The 18,328-nt window shown below is 41.1% G+C and overlaps 2 protein-coding genes across 4 annotated transcripts; both read right to left on the bottom strand.

The window, feature by feature from the left end:
* Window positions 1–505: 505 nt before the first annotated feature.
* LOC128430036 (chymotrypsinogen A) lies at window positions 506–3,943 on the bottom strand. Its single transcript, XM_053415961.1, has 6 exons — window positions 3,820–3,943; window positions 3,582–3,599; window positions 3,306–3,468; window positions 2,155–2,420; window positions 1,879–2,018; window positions 506–1,431 (listed from the first exon to the last, which is right to left on the bottom strand). The coding sequence occupies exons 1-6, from the start codon at window positions 3,875–3,877 to the stop codon at window positions 1,018–1,020; spliced, it is 1,059 nt and encodes a 352-aa protein (XP_053271936.1). The 5' UTR covers window positions 3,878–3,943; the 3' UTR covers window positions 506–1,017.
* Window positions 3,944–6,669: 2,726 nt separating this feature from the next.
* On the bottom strand, window positions 6,670–18,116 carry LOC128430037 (trypsin II-P29). 3 transcript variants are annotated; one of them, XM_053415964.1, is made up of 6 exons: window positions 17,876–18,022; window positions 10,548–10,565; window positions 10,282–10,435; window positions 8,304–8,569; window positions 8,026–8,165; window positions 6,670–7,579 (listed from the first exon to the last, which is right to left on the bottom strand). In XM_053415964.1, the coding sequence occupies exons 1-6, from the start codon at window positions 17,931–17,933 to the stop codon at window positions 7,178–7,180; spliced, it is 1,038 nt and encodes a 345-aa protein (XP_053271939.1). In that variant the 5' UTR covers window positions 17,934–18,022; the 3' UTR covers window positions 6,670–7,177. The 3 variants fall into 3 exon arrangements, with proteins under 3 accessions (XP_053271939.1, XP_053271938.1, XP_053271937.1); XM_053415963.1 differs by lacking the exon at window positions 17,876–18,022 and adding an exon at window positions 11,357–11,541; XM_053415962.1 differs by lacking the exons at window positions 6,670–7,579; window positions 8,026–8,165; window positions 8,304–8,569; window positions 10,282–10,435; window positions 10,548–10,565 and adding exons at window positions 14,463–15,373; window positions 15,678–15,817; window positions 15,957–16,222; window positions 16,548–16,710; window positions 17,094–17,111 and having other exon boundaries at window positions 17,876–18,116.
* Between the last annotated feature and the right edge of the window lie 212 nt (window positions 18,117–18,328).

The following is an 18,328-nucleotide window of genomic DNA, read 5'->3' as shown; positions in this document are numbered from 1 at the left end:
TGAACATGAACCCAACATATTGTAGCAAATGGCTAAATGGAGGCAGAAGACGTTATTTTCCTTGACCTGAAAAACATTGAAAACCCCTGCTCTAGAGCACAAACTGTGTTCAGACTATTTCACAGCTGTTCTATGATCCCTAGGGGGCAGCATTTCCTTCTAGAAATGACCAGGCATCTTTACACTGTAATGCAAGTGTTTTGAAAAAATTGATGTTGAAATCTGTTTTTTTTATTGCTTTAGTTTAAATCATTTTTCTTGTGTATAAAAATATCCCCATCTAGCACCAAGACTTTGCTCGTTTCACCGTCTTTCAGCTCGTAAGCCTTTTGGAGAGCGGACATTTTGTCTGAATTCTATTCATTGCTTCACTTTCATGTTTTTTTCATTTGCAATAACAGCAGAAGTATTACTATGAAAATCTTTTAGTTTAACAACCCGCAGCTTTGCGTCAGCCGTGTATTAAGATGAAGGGTTTTTCAGCATGAACAAACAACAACACAGGTTCGACCAATCAACGTCCGTTTTATTCCAAGTCAAACAGTTTGTGATTAACATGACTTCACGTTCCATGAGAAACGTTTCAGTTTATTTACCCTGTGAATCAGCATCGGCATAAATTACTCAACACACTGACAGATTTTCACCTAACACATTTTTTTTGGATCAACTCTTGGAGCTGATCAGACAAAGATGAACAAATATATCATCTAAAAAAAAAAAATCCCTTTCCAAAATATCTCTGCAAATTATAAAGACACAATCCAAAGGTTATATTGACCAGAAGTTGATTCTCCATATGATCAGTGACGGAGAGGAGGAGTTGGAAAATGCATTTGTAAAGATGTGTGTGCAGGACTCTAACCTAAAGCTTGTATGATTTCATCATCATATGTCAGGAATGAAGTCATCATGACAAAATGACATCACACGAAATGACATCACACAGAGTAGTTATGCATTAACTCTTGCAGCCAATAAGATTAGCGACACATGCGGTAGTGTCACATTTCCATGTTATGCATGACCGACCAGTCCATAGACCGATAGAGCAAGAACCCAGAGTGAGGTGAAGTGAGTGAAGTGGATCAGATTTTCACCACCGCCAAAAATGCTCTTATCGTCGGTTGTGGAATGGATGGTGGTTGGGGGGTGGGTGTGAGGGTGGGTGTATGGGTGAGTAGAGGAAGTGGTCGGTGGTGCTGTGGTTGAACAGGTAAAGTTTGAGTCTTTGTCGACTCCGGTGGAGGAAACGTTAACAAAGCCTGGTTCGTCACTGCCGGTGATGATGCTGATCCATTCCATGTACTCTGACACACGGGCGTAGATCCCTGGGACGTTGGGCTTAGCGCAGCCGTCACCAAAACTCACGATTCCAACCGCGGCCCAGCCTGAACCAACCTTTGTCACCAGTCCGCCCCCTGAGTCTCCCTGTGGAAAGAAACCAACGACAGTTGTTGAGACAGTTTCTTTCTGTGCTGCCTCGGTGATAACTCATTAAAGTTGACCAGGTAGTGATTGAGCTGCTTGGCTTCACTTATGGGGGAGCAGTCATGTCGTCCATCTTCATCTACAGTTAATGCTATGAAGTGATGTTTTACGAGCATTAGGTCAAGCTGATAGTGAATTGTAAAGTGCCCCCTGCTGGACTTTAAGGCAAACAACACCAAATGGTCTTTACAATTGTTTCAAGGAGAGAAACACATGGTCACCTCCATTTTCCTCATTTATTTGCAACAAAGCTGAGAAACTAAATCTACCTCGTGACAATCTGTGTCTTACCTGGGTTCCTCTCACCTCCTTGTGAGGATGTCTTTCTCTCCTGTCAGTACCAAAGCATCAAATAGAAAATACAGTGCAACAAAAAGTGTTGGTCACCTGACATGAGTCAATTCCGCCCGCTCTGACCCAAGCGCAGATCATCTTGTCCGTGATGTCATATATGCTGTTGCACTGACACTCTTTGTTTCCCACTATATCCAGATTAGCCTCCTGCAGGGTGTCGGAGGCGCTCCACCCTAATTGGAGAGATTTCAAACATCAGCTTCAATTTTGTGAGAAACCAAACAAAGCAAAAGATGTGATTTGACATATTAACCGATTGAAAAGCCTCCTGCAAAGTTTCTCTTTGGTCTGTGTAATGTTTGAGCTCACCATTAGGGCGGGTGTTGCCCCAACCAGCGACCCAGGTGCTGACCCCAGAGTGGAGGATGCTGTTTGCATCAGCCAAACAAACAGGTTGTATGTAGTCGGTAAAGTTCACAGGTGACGACAGCTTCAGGAGACATATGTCGTTCTCGTAGGTCAGGGTGTCGTATGACGGATGACACTCGGCCTGAGCGATGGTCCGTGACACTTCATTGGGGTTTGGACCTGATTGGTTAAAGCGCCCCAGGTAAACCGTTACATCACTTCCTGACCTTGAAGACAAAAAGAGAATAAAATCAATTTAAATTGTCTATTGTCATGAAACTTGGTGGAAAGACACAGAGCAGGAAAGAACTTTTTTGGCGATGATTCCACTGATCTAGGATTCATTTCCGTACTTCTTTTGGGAGAGAAAAAGTTTGTCTGGAGTTTTTCACAGTTTCTCCACCGAAACGGTTCATGGTTTTTGTTGAAAAGAATTTTGGAGAATATGAGTGTATGCATTTTGCTCATTAACTTTAAGTTTTCTGTTTCTTTTATGAAAACAGAAGGCACAGGCAACAGGCAACAGTAATGATGTGAGAAGAGAACACAAACTCAGCGCGAACGGGTTTTTTCTTTGCACAGATCCAAAGAGAGATAGGAAGACAAATACCAAGATTAAAATGACTGTTACTCTTATTTCTTTTCTGTCGTTTGACACGGTCGGGAAACTTTTTGAAAAGAGTTAATCACGTCATCTAAGCCGTGATGAGAATTTCTCCACAGAGCCTGTTGTGTCACAGAGAAATAGCAGCGTGTCACAGAGGGAATGTGGCTGGTCGAGCTGCCTGCTGTGCGCATTCTGAGTTACAAACAGGTGTTGACACCTGGATTGAGTTCAACAAATATCACTAGAAACTGCTAAAAGGGGTAATCTGACCATTAGCATATATATATATATATATATATATATATGGCTGCACGATATTCGGAAAATATGCAAAAATGTCGTTGAATATTGAGAGACAGAGACAGAGAGAGAGAGAGAGAGACAGAGAGAATGAGACAGACAGACAGATAGATAGATAGATAGATAGATAGATCGATAACTAGATGTTCCCACAGTAGAATTTAGTTCGGAGAAGGCGGCACGAGATTTGTTTCTAAATACTCACCCTGTAATGCAGTGTGCAGCTGTCATCACCCACTGGTCGTTAATCAGTGACCCCCCACATCCGTGCGCTCCGTCCATGACCAAAGAAACCTGCCAGGGCCAATCTCCTGGAGTCGCAGTTTGACCTCCTATGATCCTGGTGTTCATGGGAGCCTGGCCGCAGGCTGACAAAAGACATGAGACCAAAATTAAACATGAAAAAATGTGCATAAAACATTTTCTATATCTGACTTAAAACAGCTTTTAAACTTGGAAGAGTTTGTAAAGTTGCACTTACTCAACGCTGATCGACATCCTGAAAATTAAAACAGAGAGGAGAAAGCATGAAAGTGGTGTTCATGGTGTGGCACAGGATGACTGGCCCTTTGCAGCACCTACCAATAGGAGGTTCAGTATTTATTCATTTTTTATAAAATATTTACGATTTTCAAACCTTGGAACAATTTTACAATAGAAACTTTCTTTTCGAACTCCATTATTGATACGAACCGAATACTAATAAACATTGTTCTTACCTGTGCACAGGAGAAGGATTGTCACGGTTAAGACAGACACAGCCTGTTGGAGAGCCATGTTTACTGTGTCTCCTTCACTCTGTCCTCAGCGTTAAGTAGTTCACTCCTGATGTCAAGCTCCTCCCACAGTCACACCTTCCATCGAACCATCACTTGTTCCTTTATCCCACTGATTTTACGTAACAGTTTGAGACCTGTGATCTCCGACCTAGAACATACATCAAGACAAACTAGTTTGTCATGATGCCCTCAGCCTGGGTGACTCATTATGTGCATTGACAGCTGCCAGTTCGAGAGGAGTGAAGTGGCATTCCCCCAAAAGTCTTAATCTGAGTCGTTGCCTCAACGCTTCCTTCCCTTAGATTCAATCAAGCTCTCTAATCTAAACTTCGTGAACTAATCGTGATTTCCCTGTTATCTGCAGTTTCCTAGAGAAACGTCCATAATTGATGATGGAGTTCATTTCCAGTCCTCCATTATATTTGATTGTCAGAATTCTCATTCTGAAGTTTAATGTCTATAAAATGTGAGTGTGTGAGTGCACTTGTGCTTCCTGTGTTTTGGGGACATTTAACCTGGTGAGACGAGGGGTAGTTATTTTCTCCAAGTGATGTAAGCCCGACATGTCGGCCTCTTAAAAGTGACGCCAAATTGTCTTGATCGCCCCCTGGAGGCCGGCTGCAGAAACCCCTGCGCCATGAACTATAAACTAAAAAGTATCTCAGTTTAATTTCTTGTTTCTTTCGACCTTTTAAGAAACATATTTCACATCTACCCATTAAAAGCTTCAATTCTTGCCTACCAGTCAATCATGCAGTATGACAGGTCCAATCAATGCAGCCCTATTGTTCACGTTGATACTGCTCTTGGGAACAAACAGAGTTTACAGTGTTCTTTACATTTATGTTTTCTTCGAAATTTGAATTATGTCTGATACATGATACAAAGCACAATATACATCGATGTATACTTGTGACATGTGGCTGCAGAGGGCACTGTTGCTGGTTAGAAGTTAATGTTGCTCTAATTTGTACGTGCAAACTAATTTGATTGTAGCTTCTAACTCTTAGTGTCTTGCTATCAGCTGTGGGACTTAATATTACAACCGGTCATTATCTAATACAGAGTCTGACCCAGTTTGAGTTTCCCAGATAGGCTGAAGTGCAGATTTGCCCATTACCGTGACCATAATAATGTGTTGACAGTTATAGAAGGTACTTTGTCTGCTGGTATGTAATTGGCATGACTGTCACTTCTAGTCACGTAGTTGTGTCTAACTTACTCGTAGGAATATAACACACATTGTATATAATCACGTCACTTTTTAAAATCAGAATAAAGACTAATGGATTTATCTAACTGTTGCATAAGTTTATGGTCTTGTGTGGTTGAAGAAAGGCAGGAGGAGGCGATGGAAAGAGACGGGTGTGAAAGGCTGGAGGAGAAGGTGGAGAGCAGATGGAAAGATGAAGGCTTTGACGAGTGAGGGGACATTGATGTGGACGCGATATTCAGCAGAGATTGGGTTTAATTATGCTGATTCACTGATGTAATGATATGAAACCTTTAGAACCTTTAGAGGGAGAATATTGATCTGAGTGAAGAATAGGGCGTGTGTGTGTGTTGCTCAAGAACTGTTTTCTTAGCATCAAGTTATTTCTGTCGTCCTGATTAGAGCAGCCGTTGACGGATCAGCGTCTCGGTGTCAAAAGACGCCAGGTGAGCTCCATTGTTCAGAGATTCCCGAGAATCCCTGTAAGACTCTCGTCTAACAAGTTGAGTTGATGACGAATAAGTTTCAACATTAAAAAGCAAATGAATCTGTCCGTCTTTTACATTTTAGTGTATTTTTCATGTGAAAGACGGATGCTAGATCAAAATGGATCAAAAGTCAGATTCTTCAAACGCCTTTTCTTTGAAGAAACTCACCTTCCTGAAAAACAAATCCAGGTCAAGACTGCAGCCTGAGGCTGATACGACCCTCTGCCTGACAATCTCCATCCGTCCAAGGTTAGATTAGTTGTGTGCTACTCGTCAGGTTCGGACATCTCACTAATGCTGGAGTGTGTGTGCCATCCACAGGTGGCTTGAGGATTCACTGTCCCTTCTACATGTATGTTTAAAGTAAAAACAGGAATCTGTGAATTATTTTAATGGCTCAGTGTTGTATGCAAGATGTTTGTTTATGAATGGTAGTTGCACGGCCACACTGTACCTTGCACATGTTTAATATATGAACCTGTGTATTATTTGAATAGCTTAGTATTGAATGCACAATAACAGGGTAGCTATGTTTATTCATGAACCTAGGCCCAGTTTAATATAAAACACAATTTTTATACAATATATAGTAGGGCGTCCCTGCTCCATCTCCCTCAGTTTGGGGTCCTTGAACTGAAAAACGTTAAAGACCCCTGCTCTAGAGCACAAACTGCATTCAGTCCATTTCACAGCTCTTCTATGATCCCTAGGGGGCAGCGTTTCATTCTAGAAATGACCGGTGTTTACACTGTGATGCAAGTGTTTTAAAAAAATTAGATGTTGAAGTGTGTTTGTTTTATTGCTTTAGTTTAAATCATTGTTCGTGTGTATAAAAATATCCTCATCTAGCACCAAGTCTTTGCTCGTTTCACCATCTTCAGCTGGTAAGCCTTTTGGACAGCGGACATTTTGTCTGAATTCTATTTATTGCTTCACTTTAATGTTTTTTCCTTTGTAATAACAGCAAAACTATTACTGTGAAAATCTTTTAGTTCAACAACTTGCAGCTTTGCGTCAGCTGTGTATTAAGATGAAGGGTTTTTCAGCATTAAAGCCTTTGTACGCTCCCTGTCCCAACAACAACACAGGTTTGACCAATCAACTTCCATTTTATTCCAAGTCAAACAGTTTGTGATTAACATGACTTCACATTCCATGAGAAAAGTTTAAGTTTATTTACCCTGCGAATCAGCATCAGCATAAATAACTCAACACATGGACAGATTTTTAGCAAACACAATATTTCTTGATTAACTGTTGGAGCTGATCAAATAAAGATGAACAAATATATTGTCTAAAAAAAATCCCTTTTCCCAAATATCTCCGCAAATTATATAGAGACAATCCAAAGTTTATATTGATCAGAAGTTGATTCTCCATATGATCATTGACAGTCACAAAGAAGAGGAGCTGGAAAACACATTTGTAAAGATGTGTGTGCAGGACTCTAACCTAAAGCTTGTATAATTTTATCATCATCATATGTTAGGAATGACGTCATCATGAAGTCACAAAATGACATCACACAGTGTAGTAATGCATTCACTCTCGCAGCCAATAAGATTAGCAACACGTGCGGTAGTGTCACATTTTCATGTTATGCATGACCGACCAGTCCATAGACCGATAGAGCAAGAACCCAGAGTGAGGTGAAGTGAGTGGAGTGGATCAAATTTTCACCACCGCCAAAAATGCTCTTATCGTGGGTTGTGGAATGGATGGTGGTGTGAGGGTGGGTGTAAGGGTGAGTAGAGGAAGCATACGGTGGTGCTGTGGTTGAACAGGTAAAGTTTGTGTCTTTGTCGACTCCGGTGGAAGAAACCTTAACAAAGCCAGGTTCGTCACTGCCGGTGATGATGCTGATCCATTCCATGTACTCTGACACACGGGTGTAGATCCCTGGGACGTTGGGCTTAGCGCAGCCGTCACCAAAACTCACGATTCCAACCGCGGCCCAGCCTGAACCAACCTTTGTCACCAGTCCGCCCCCTGAGTCTCCCTGTGGAAAGAAACCAACGACAGTTGTTGAGACAGTTTCTTTCTGTGCTGCCTCGGTGATAACTCATTAAAGTTGACCAGGTGGTGATTGAGCTGCTTTGGCTTCACTTATGGGGGAGCAGTCATGTCGTCCATCTTCATCTACAGTTAATGCTATGAAGCGTATGTCTTACAAGCAACAGGTCAAGCTGATAGTGAATTGTAAAGTGCCCCCTGCTGGACAATAAGGCAAACAACACCAAATGGTCTTTACAATTGTTTCAAGTAGAGAAAAACATGCTCACCTCCATTTTCCTTTTTTATTTGCACAAAACTGAGAAACAAAATCTGCCTCGTGACAATCTGTGTCTTACCTGGATTTCTCTCACCTCCTCGTGAGGACGTTTTTCTCTCGTCATTAACAAAGCATCACATAGAAAATACCATGCAACAAAAAGTGGTGGTCACCTGACATGATTCAATTCTGCCCAGCCAGGCCACAGCGCAGATCATCTTGTCTGTGATGCGAAGTGTGGTGTTGCACTGACACTCTTTGTTTCCCACTATTTCTAGAAGAGCAATCTGCAGGGTGTCGGAGGCGTTCCACCCTAATTGGAGAGATTACAAACATCAGCTTCAAATTTATGTGTGAAACAAAACAAAGCAAAAGATGTGATTTGACATATTAACAGATTGAAAAGACACCTGTAAAGTTTCTCTTTGGTCTGTGTAATGTGTGAGCTCACCAAAAAGGCTAGTGTTGCCAAAACCACCGACATAGCTCCAATGCCCAGAGTGGACGGTGCTGTTTGCATCAGCCAAACAAACAGGTTGTATGTAGTCGGTAAAGTTCACAGGTGACGACAGCTTCAGGAGACATATGTCGTTCTCGTAGGTCAGGGTGCTGTATGACGGATGGCACTCGGCCTGAGCGATGGTCCGTGACACTTCATGCGGGTTTGGACCTGACTGGTTAAAGCGCCCCAGGTAAACCGTTACACCACTTCCTGACCTTGAAGACAAAAGAGAATAAAATCAGTTTAAATTGTCTAAGGTCATGAACCTTGGTGGAAAGTGACGATTCCACTGATCAAGGATTCGTTGATTTATCAACAAATACCACTAGAAAAAGCTAAAAGGGGAAATCCCATCTATCAAATGATTTTGCCTTGTCAAGCTTTTGGTAACTACTGTTTGTCAATGTTCGCAAAATGCTGTGAAGATCTGAACGAAATTAAGATATATTGTGTTGAGATATTGTGTATATATATATATATATATATACAGTGCTGTGAAAAAGTATTTGCCCTCTTCCAGGTTTTTTTGGTGGAGGAATTTTGGCCCAGTCTTCTTTGCAGAATAGTTTTAATTCAGCCACATTGTAGTGTTTTTTCGTATAAACGGCTTGTTTAAGGTCATTCCACAGCATCTCAATCGGATTGAAGTCCGTACTTTGACTAGGCCACTCCAAAACCTTCAGTTTTTGTTTTTTTTGCCATTCAGAGGTGGACTTGCTGGTGTGTTTCGGATCATTGTCCTGCTGCATAACCCAAGTACGCTTGAGCTTGAGGTCACAAACTGATGGCCAGACATTGTCCTTCAGAATTTTCTGGTAGAGAGCAGAATTAATGGTTCCATTAATTATGGCAAGTCGTCCAGGTCCTGAAGCTGCAAAGCAGCCCAAGACCATCACACTCCCACCACCATGTTCATCTTTTGTTTCGTCAGTCCACAGAATATTTGCCTAAAAGTCTTGGGGATCATCCAGATGTTTTTTGGCAAATGTGAGATGAGCCTTTGTGTTCTTTTTGGTCACCATTGGCTTTCGCCTTTGAGCTCTGCCATGGATGCCATTTTTGCCCAGTGTCTTTCTTATTGTTGAATCATGAAAACTGACTTTAACTTAGGCAAGTGAGGCCTGCAGTTCCTTAGATGTTGTTCCGGGGTCTTTTATGACCTCCCTGATAAGTCGTTGATGTGCTCTTGGAGTAATTTTGGTAGGCCGGCCACTCCTAGGAAGGTTCACCACTGTTCCAAGTCTTCTCCATATGTGGATAATGGCTCTCACTGTAGTTCTCTAAAGTCCCAAAAACCTTAGAAATGGCTTCATAACCCTTTCCAGACTGATACATGTCAATTACTTTGTTTCTCATCTGTTTTTGAATTTCTTAAGATCGCAGCATTATGTGTTGTTTTTTAGATCTTTTAGCCTACTTCACTTTGTCAGACAGGTGCTATTTAAGTGATTTATTTATTCAACAGGTCTGGCAGTAATCAGGCCTGGGTTGGGCTGGTGAAATTGAATTCAGCTTTCCAAAAAATGTTGTTAATCACAATTCATTCATGATTTATCATGGGAGGCAATTACTTTTTCACATAGGGCCAGGTAGTTTTGGATAGCTTTTTTCCCTTAATAAATGAAATCATCATTTAAAAACTGCATTTTATATTTACTCGGGTTATCTTTGTCTAATATAAAAATTGGTTTAATGATCTGAAACATTTAAGTGTTACAAATATGCAACAACATAAGAAACCAGGAAGGGGGCAAATACTGTATATGGCTGCACGATATTAAGAAAATATGCGATAAACAGACAGACAGAGAGGGAGACAGATCGATAACTAGAAGTCTCCACAGTAGAATTTAGTCGGGAGAAGGCGACGCGAGAATTGATGGAGCAGCCTCGCTTGTCTCTCCTTAAAAAGTTTCTAAATACTTACCCTGTAACGCAGTGCGCAGCTGTCATCACCCACTGGTCGTTAATCACTGACCCCCCACATCTGTGTTTTCCTCCCGAGACCAAAGAAGCGTGCCAGGGTACCTGTTCTGGAGACAAAGGATAACCGCCCAAGATCCTGTTGTTCTGTCTGCAGGCTGACAGAAAACATGAGACGAGAATTTAACTGAAACAATGTGCATAAAACATTTTCTCTATCTGACTTAAAACAGATTTTAAACTTGGAAGAGTTTGTAAAGTTGCACTTACTCAACGCTGATCGACATCCTGAAAATTAAAACAGAGAGGAGAAAGCATGAAAGTGGTGTTCAGGGTGTGGCACAGGATGACTGGCACTTTTAAACACCAACCAATATGAGGTTTGATATTTAATCTTATTGTGGGGAGAAAATCTATTTAAGCTTTTAAAAATGTAAAGAGTCATTTAAATGTCCCACAAACTTTCTGTCTCAAACAAAATCTACAACCAAGACAAGATTCAAATTCACATCTCAGACAGATCCTTTGTTTGTCCCAGCAGGCAAACTGGGTTGCAGCTACAATCTAAGGGCAAACATTCTGACAACAATCTAAGTGTTTTGTTGTAATCTGAATAATATAAAATATTGTAAATGAAATTAACTGGATTAAAAATTAACTGGACTGATGTCGTCATATAATACAAACATTGCATTTCTACCTGTGAAGGTCAAAAGAACGGGACACAGCCAATTATTCAATTCTGTAATTAACTGATGTTTCCCTTTTCCTTCAAATCAATCAACTCCAAAGGAAATTAAATTAATACCAAAATAAATGCTGCCCTCGGATAATTCAGGTTTGAAATTGTGCTAAATCCAGGAATCTAAATTGTTGGCTGAACATCGAACAAATAGTTGGTTTCTATCTTTCATCAGTCACTGTCGCTTTTGATTAAAACATTTGCTATTTAATTTTAAGGGCCTCGATTCGGTCAATTTCATCAAATAAGGACGATTTTCAAACCTTGGAACAAGAGAAACTTTCCTTTCTAACTTCATTATTGATACGAACAGAATACTAATAAACATCTGTCTCACCTGTGCACAGGAGAAGGATTGTCATGGATAAGAAGCAGACAGCCTGTTGGAGAGCCATGTTTACTGTGTCTCCTTCACTCTGTCCTCAGCGTTAAGTAGTTCACTCCTGATGTCCAGCTCCTCCCAAACTGTCGCACCTTCCATCAAACCATCACTTGTTCTTTTATCCGACCGCTGCACGTAACAGTTTGAGACCTGTGATCTCCGACCAAGAACATTCATCAAGACAAATCAAGACAAACACGTTTGTCCTGATGCCCTCGGACTGGGTGTCTCATTACGTGCATGGACAGCTGCCAGTCCGAGAGGAGTGAAGTGGCATTCCCCCAAAAGTCTTAATCTGAGTCATTGCCTCAACGTTTCCTTCCCTTAGATTCAGTCAAGCTCACAGATATGATTCCTCTAAACTCCCAGAGAAATCTGTTAGAATCCCGTAAAGTGGAACCAAATTCCAGGATCTGTGTGTTTGTACGTAGAGGAGTCAAATGTTAACAGATTCCTTTTGGCCCATGTTCAACCAAGTTCCATTCAAATTCCTTCAGTATTTTTCCTCATTCTTTTAGCCCAGGTCTTATAAAACACATTCATTACTCACGTGCTCGGTCTCGAAGGAGAAGGTGACGCCCTGCGGCCCTGCTCACGCTGCACCCGTCTAAACTTTATGAACTAATCACGAGTTTCCCTGTTATCTGCAGTTTCCTAGAGAAACGTCCATAATTGATGATGGAGTTCATTTCCAGTCCTCCATTATATTTGATTGTCAGAATTCTCATTCTGAAGTTTAATGTCTATAAAATGTGAGTGTGTGAGTGCACTTGTGCTGCCTGTGTTTTGGGGACATTTAACCTGGTGAGACGAGGGGTAGTTATTTTCTCCAAGTGATGTAAGCCCGACATGTCGGCCTCTTAAAAGTGACGCCAAATTGTCTTGATCGCCCCCTGGAGGCCGGCTGCAGAAACACCTGCGCCATGAACTATAAACTAAAAAGTATCTCAGTTTAATTTCTTGTTTCTTTCGACCTTTTAAGAAACATATTTCACATCTACCCATTAAAAGCTTAAATTCTTGCCTACCAGTCAATCATGCAGTATGACAGGTCCAATCAATGCAGCCCTATTGTTCACGTTGATACTGCTCTTGAGAACAAACAGAGTTTACAGTGTTCTTTACATTTATGTTTTCTTCGAAATTTGAATTATGTCTGATACATGATACAAAGCACAATATACATCGATGTATACTTGTGACATGTGGCTGCAGAGGGCACTGTTGCTGGTTAGAAGTTAATGTTGCTCTAATTTGTACGTGCAAACTAATTTGATTGTAGCTTCTAACTCTTAGTGTCTTGCTATCAGCTGTGGGACTTAATATTACAACCGGTCATTATCTAATACAGAGTCTGACCCAGTTTGAGTTTCCCAGATAGGCTGAAGTGCAGATTTGCCCATTACCGTGACCATAATAATGTGTTGACAGTTATAGAAGGTACTTTGTCTGCTGGTATGTAATTGGCATGACTGTCACTTCTAGTCACGTAGTTGTGTCTAACTTACTCGTAGGAATATAACACACATTGTATATAATCACGTCACTTTTTAAAATCAGAATAAAGACTAATGGATTTATCTAACTGTTGCATAAGTTTATGGTCTTGTGTGGTTGAAGAAAGGCAGGAGGAGGCGATGGAAAGAGACGGGTGTGAAAGGCTGGAGGAGAAGGTGGAGAGCAGATGGAAAGATGAAGGCTTTGACGAGTGAGGGGACATTGATGTGGACGCGATATTCAGCAGAGATTGGGTTTAATTATGCTGATTCACTGATGTAATGATATGAAACCTTTAGAACCTTTAGAGGGAGAATATTGATCTGAGTGAAGAATAGGGCGTGTGTGTGTGTTGCTCAAGAACTGTTTTCTTAGCATCAAGTTATTTCTGTCGTCCTGATTAGAGCAGCCGTTGACGGATCAGCGTCTCGGTGTCAAAAGACGCCAGGTGAGCTCCATTGTTCAGAGATTCCCGAGAATCCCTGTAAGACTCTCGTCTAACAAGTTGAGTTGATGACAAATAAGTTTCAACATTAAAAAGCAAATGAATCTGTCCGTCTTTTACATTTTAGTGTATTTTTCATGTGAAAGACGGATGCTAGATCAAAATGGATCAAAAGTCAGATTCTTCAAACGCCTTTTCTTTGAAGAAACTCACCTTCCTGAAAAACAAATCCAGGTCAAGACTGCAGCCTGAGGCCGATACGATCCTCTGCCTGACAATCTCCATCCGTCCAAGGTTAGATTAGTTGTGTGCTACTCGTCAGGTTCAGACATCTCACTAATGCTTGAGTGTGTGTGCCATCCACAGGTGGCTTGAGGATTCACTGTCCCTTCTACATGTATGTTTAAAGTAAAAACAGTAATCTGTGAATTATTTTAATGGCTCAGTGTTGTATGTAAGATGTATGTTTATGAATGGCAGTTGCACGGCCACACTGTACCTTGCACATGTTTAATATATGAACCTGTGTATTATTTGAATAGCTTAGTATTGAATGCATGTGTTTATTCATGAACCTAGGCCCAGTTTAATATAAAACACAATTTTTATACAATATATAGTAGGGCGTCCCTGCTCCATCTCCATCAGTTTGGGGTCCTTGAACTGAAAAACGTTAAAGACCCCTGCTCTAGAGCACAAACTGCATTCAGTCCATTTCACAGCTGTTCTATGATCCCTAGGGGGCAGCGTTTCCTTCTAGAAATGACCGGTGTTTACACTGTGATGCAAGTGTTTTAAAAAAATTAGATGTTGAAATGTGTTTGTTTTATTGCTTTAGTTTAAATCATTGTTCGTGTCTATAAAAATATCCTCATCTAGCACCAAGTCTTTGCTCGTTTCACTGTCTTCAGCTGGTAAGCCTTTTGGACAGCGGACATTTTGTCTGAATTCTATTTATTGCTTCACTTTAATGTTTTTTCCTTTGTAATAACAGCAAAACTATTACTGTGAAAATCTTTTAGTTCAACAACCCGCAGCTTTGCGTCAGCTGTGTATTAAGATGAAGGGCTTTTCAGCATTAAAGCCTTTGTACGCTCCCTGTCCCAACAACAACACAGGTTTGACCAATCAACGTCCATTTTATTCCAAGTCAAACAGTTTGTGATTAACATGACTTCACGTTCCATGAGAAAAGTTTCAGTTTATTTACCCTGCGAATCAGCATCAGCATAAAATTACTCAACACACAGACAGATTTTTACCAAACACAATATTTCTTGATTAACTGTTGGAGCTGATCAAATAAAGATGAACAAATATATTGTCTAAAAAAAATCCCTTTTCCCAAATATCTCCGCAAATTATAAAGAGACAATCCAAAGTTTGTATTGATCAGAAGTTGATTCTCCATATGATCATTGACAGTCACAAAGAAGAGGAGCTGGAAAACACATTTGTAAAGATGTGTGTGCAGGACTCTAACCTAAAGCTTGTATAATTTTATCATCATCATATGTTAGGAATGACGTCATCATGAAGTCACAAAATGACATCACACAGTGTAGTAATGCATTCACTCTCGCAGCCAATAAGATTAGCAACACGTACGGTAGTGTCACATTTTCATGTTATGCATGACCGACCAGTACATAGAGCGATAGAGCAAGAACCCAGAGTGAGGTGAAGTGAGTGGAGTGGATCAAATTTTCACCACCGCCAAAAATGCTCTTATCGTGGGTTGTGGAATGGATGGTGGTTGACGGGCGGGTGTGATTGGTGAAGACAGTTTGGGTCGGTGGTGCTGTGATTGAACAGGTAAAGTTTGAGTCTTTGTCGACTCCGGTGGAGGAAACGTTAACAAAGCCTGGTTCGTCACTGCCGGTGATGTTGCTGATCCATTCCATGTACTCGGACACACGGGTGTAGACCCCGAAGACGTTGGACTTAGCGCAGCCTTTACCAAAACTCACGATTCCAATAGCAATAAAGCCAGACGGAAAAGATATCACCAGTCCGCCCCCTGAGTCTCCCTGTGGAAAGAAACCAACGAGAGTTGTTGAGACAGTTTCTTTCTGTACTGCCTCGGTGATAACTCATTAAAGTTGACCAGGTGGTGAATGAGCTGCTTTGGCTTCACTTATGATGGAGCAGTCATGTATTCCATCTTTATACCATTTTCCTCATTTATTTGCAACAAAGCTGAGATACAAAATCTGCCTCGTGACAATCTGTGTCTTACCTGGATTTCTCTCAACTCCTCGTGAGGACTTTTTCTCTCTTGTCATTAACAAAGCATCACATAGAAAATAACATGCAACAAAAAGTGGTGGTCACCTGACATGGTTCAATTCTGCCCAGCCAGGCCACAGCACAGATCATCTTGTCTGTGATGTCATATATGCTGTTGCACTGACACTCTTTGTTTCCCACTACTCTCAGAACAGCCAACTGCAGGGTGTCGGAGTCCCTCGGCCCTAATTGGAGAGATTTCAAACATCAGCTTCAATTTTATGTTTTAAACAAAACAAAGCAAAAAGATGTGATTTGACATATTAACAGATTGAAAAGCCACCTGCATAGTTTCTCTTTGGTCTGTGTTATGTTTGAGCTCACCAAGAAGGCTAATGTTGCCAAAACCACCGACATAGCTCCCATGCCCAGAGTGGACGGTGCTGTTTGCATCAGCCAAACAAACAGGTTGTATGTAGGTGGTAAAGTTCACAGGTGACGACAGCTTCAGGAGACATATGTCGTTCTCATTGGTCAGGGTGCTGTATGACGGATGGCACTCGGCCTGAGCGATGGTCCGTGACACTTCATGCGGGTTTGGACCTGACTGGTTAAAGCGCCCCAGGTAAACCGTTACACCACTTCCTGACCTTGAAGACAAAAAGAGAATAAAATCAGTTTAAATGTTCTAATGTCACTGATCCAGGATTCATTGATTTATCAACAATACCGTTAGAAAAAGCTAAAAGGGGAAATATGATTAAATGATTTTGCCATTTCAAGCTGTTGGAAACTACTGTTAGTCAATGTCGCAAAATGCTGTGAAGATCTCAACGACATTCGAATGTATTGTGTTTATACATATATATATATATATATATATATATATATATATCTATGGCTGCACGATATTAGGAAAATATGCGATAACGTCGTTGAATATAGAGACACAGACTGGTGTTTCTAAATACTTACCCTGTAATGCACTGTGCAGCTGTCATCACCCACTGGTCATTTATCAGTGACCCCCCACATCTGTGTTTTCCTCCCGAGACCAAAGAAGCGTGCCAGGGCACAACTCCTGGAGACACAAATAAACTACCCGCGATCCTGTTGATGGCGTGACCACGGCCGCAAACTGACGGTAGACATGAGACGAAAATTAAACGTGAAATAATATGCATAAAATATTTTCTATATCTGACTTAAAATGGTAAATGGTTTTGTATTTATATAGTGCTTTTCTAGTCTTGATGACCACTCAAAGCGCTTTACAGTACAGTTTTACATTCACCCATTCACACACACATTCAAACAGTGCATCTATTCGCAGCACTTTGTTATTCTATGAGGGGCCATTCGGGGTTCAGCATCTTGCCCAAGGACACTTGGCATGCAGATGGGTCAGACTGGGGATCGAACTGCCGACCTTCAGGTTGGAGGACAACCACTCTACCCCTCAGCCACAGCCGCCCTTAAAACAGCTTTTAAACTTGGAAGAGTTTGTAAAGTTGCACTTACTCAATGCTGATCGACATCCTGAAAATTAAAACAGAGAGGAGAAAGCATGAAAGTGGTGTTCAGGGTGTGGCACAGGATGACTGGCCCTTTGCAGCACCAACCAATAGGAGGTTTGATAGTTAAGCCACAGTGGGGAGATTGTGGGGAGAAATCTATTCTTTAAGCTTTTAAAACTTAAAGAGTCATTTAAATGTCCCATAAACTTTCTGTCTCAGACTAAATCTACAACCAAGACAAGATTCAAATTCACATCTCAGACAGATCCTTTGTTTGTCCCAGCAGGCAAACTGGTTTGTAGCAACAATCTAAGTGTTTTGATGTTATCTGAATAATATTAAATATTGCAATTGAAATTAACTGGACTGATGTCGTCACATAATACAAACATTGCATTTCTACCTATGAAGGTCAAAAGAACGGGACTCAGAAAATTATTCAGTTCTCCCGTTCTCACGTTTCCCTTTTCATTCAAATCAAACAACTCCAAGGAAATTAAATAATTACCTAAATAAATGCTGCCCTCGGATAATTCGGAATTGAAATTGTGCTAAATCCAGGAATCTAAATTGTTGGCTGAACATCAAACAAATAGTTGGTTTCTATCTTTCATCAGTCACTGTCGCTTTTGATAAAACATTTGCTATTTAATTTTAAGGGCCTTGATTCGGTCAATTTCATCAAATCAGGACGATTTTCAAACCTTGGAACAATTTTACAAGAGTAACTTCCCTTTCGAACTTCATTATTAATATGAACCGAATACTAATAAACATCTGTCTCACCTGTGCACAGGAGAAGGACTGTCACGGATAAGACACAGACAGACTGTTGGAGAGCCATGTTTACTGTGTCTCCTTCACTCTGTCCTCAGCGTTAAGTAGTTCACTCCTGATGTCCAGCTCCTCCCAAACTGTCGCACCTTCCATCAAACCATCACTTGTTCTTTTATCCGATTGCTGCATGTAATAGTTTGAGACCTGTGATCTCCGACCGAGAACATTCATCAAGACAAATCAAGACAAACACGTTTGTCCAGATGCCCTCGGCCTGGGTGTCTCATTAGGTGCATGGACAGCTGCCAGTCCGAGAGGAGTGAAGTGGCATTCCACTTCACTCCTCTTAATCTGAGTCATTGCCTCAACGTTTCCTTCCCTTAGATTCAGTCAAGCTCACAGATATGATTCCTCTAAACTCCCAGAGAAATCTGTCAGAATCCCGTAAAGTGGAACCAAATT

Source organism: Pleuronectes platessa, chromosome 23 (genome assembly GCF_947347685.1).
Source record: "Pleuronectes platessa chromosome 23, fPlePla1.1, whole genome shotgun sequence".
NCBI classification, from domain to species: domain Eukaryota; kingdom Metazoa; phylum Chordata; class Actinopteri; order Pleuronectiformes; family Pleuronectidae; genus Pleuronectes; species Pleuronectes platessa.
The sequence above is the reverse complement of the archived record's forward strand: the minus strand, read 5'-3'. Positions and strand labels throughout refer to the sequence as shown.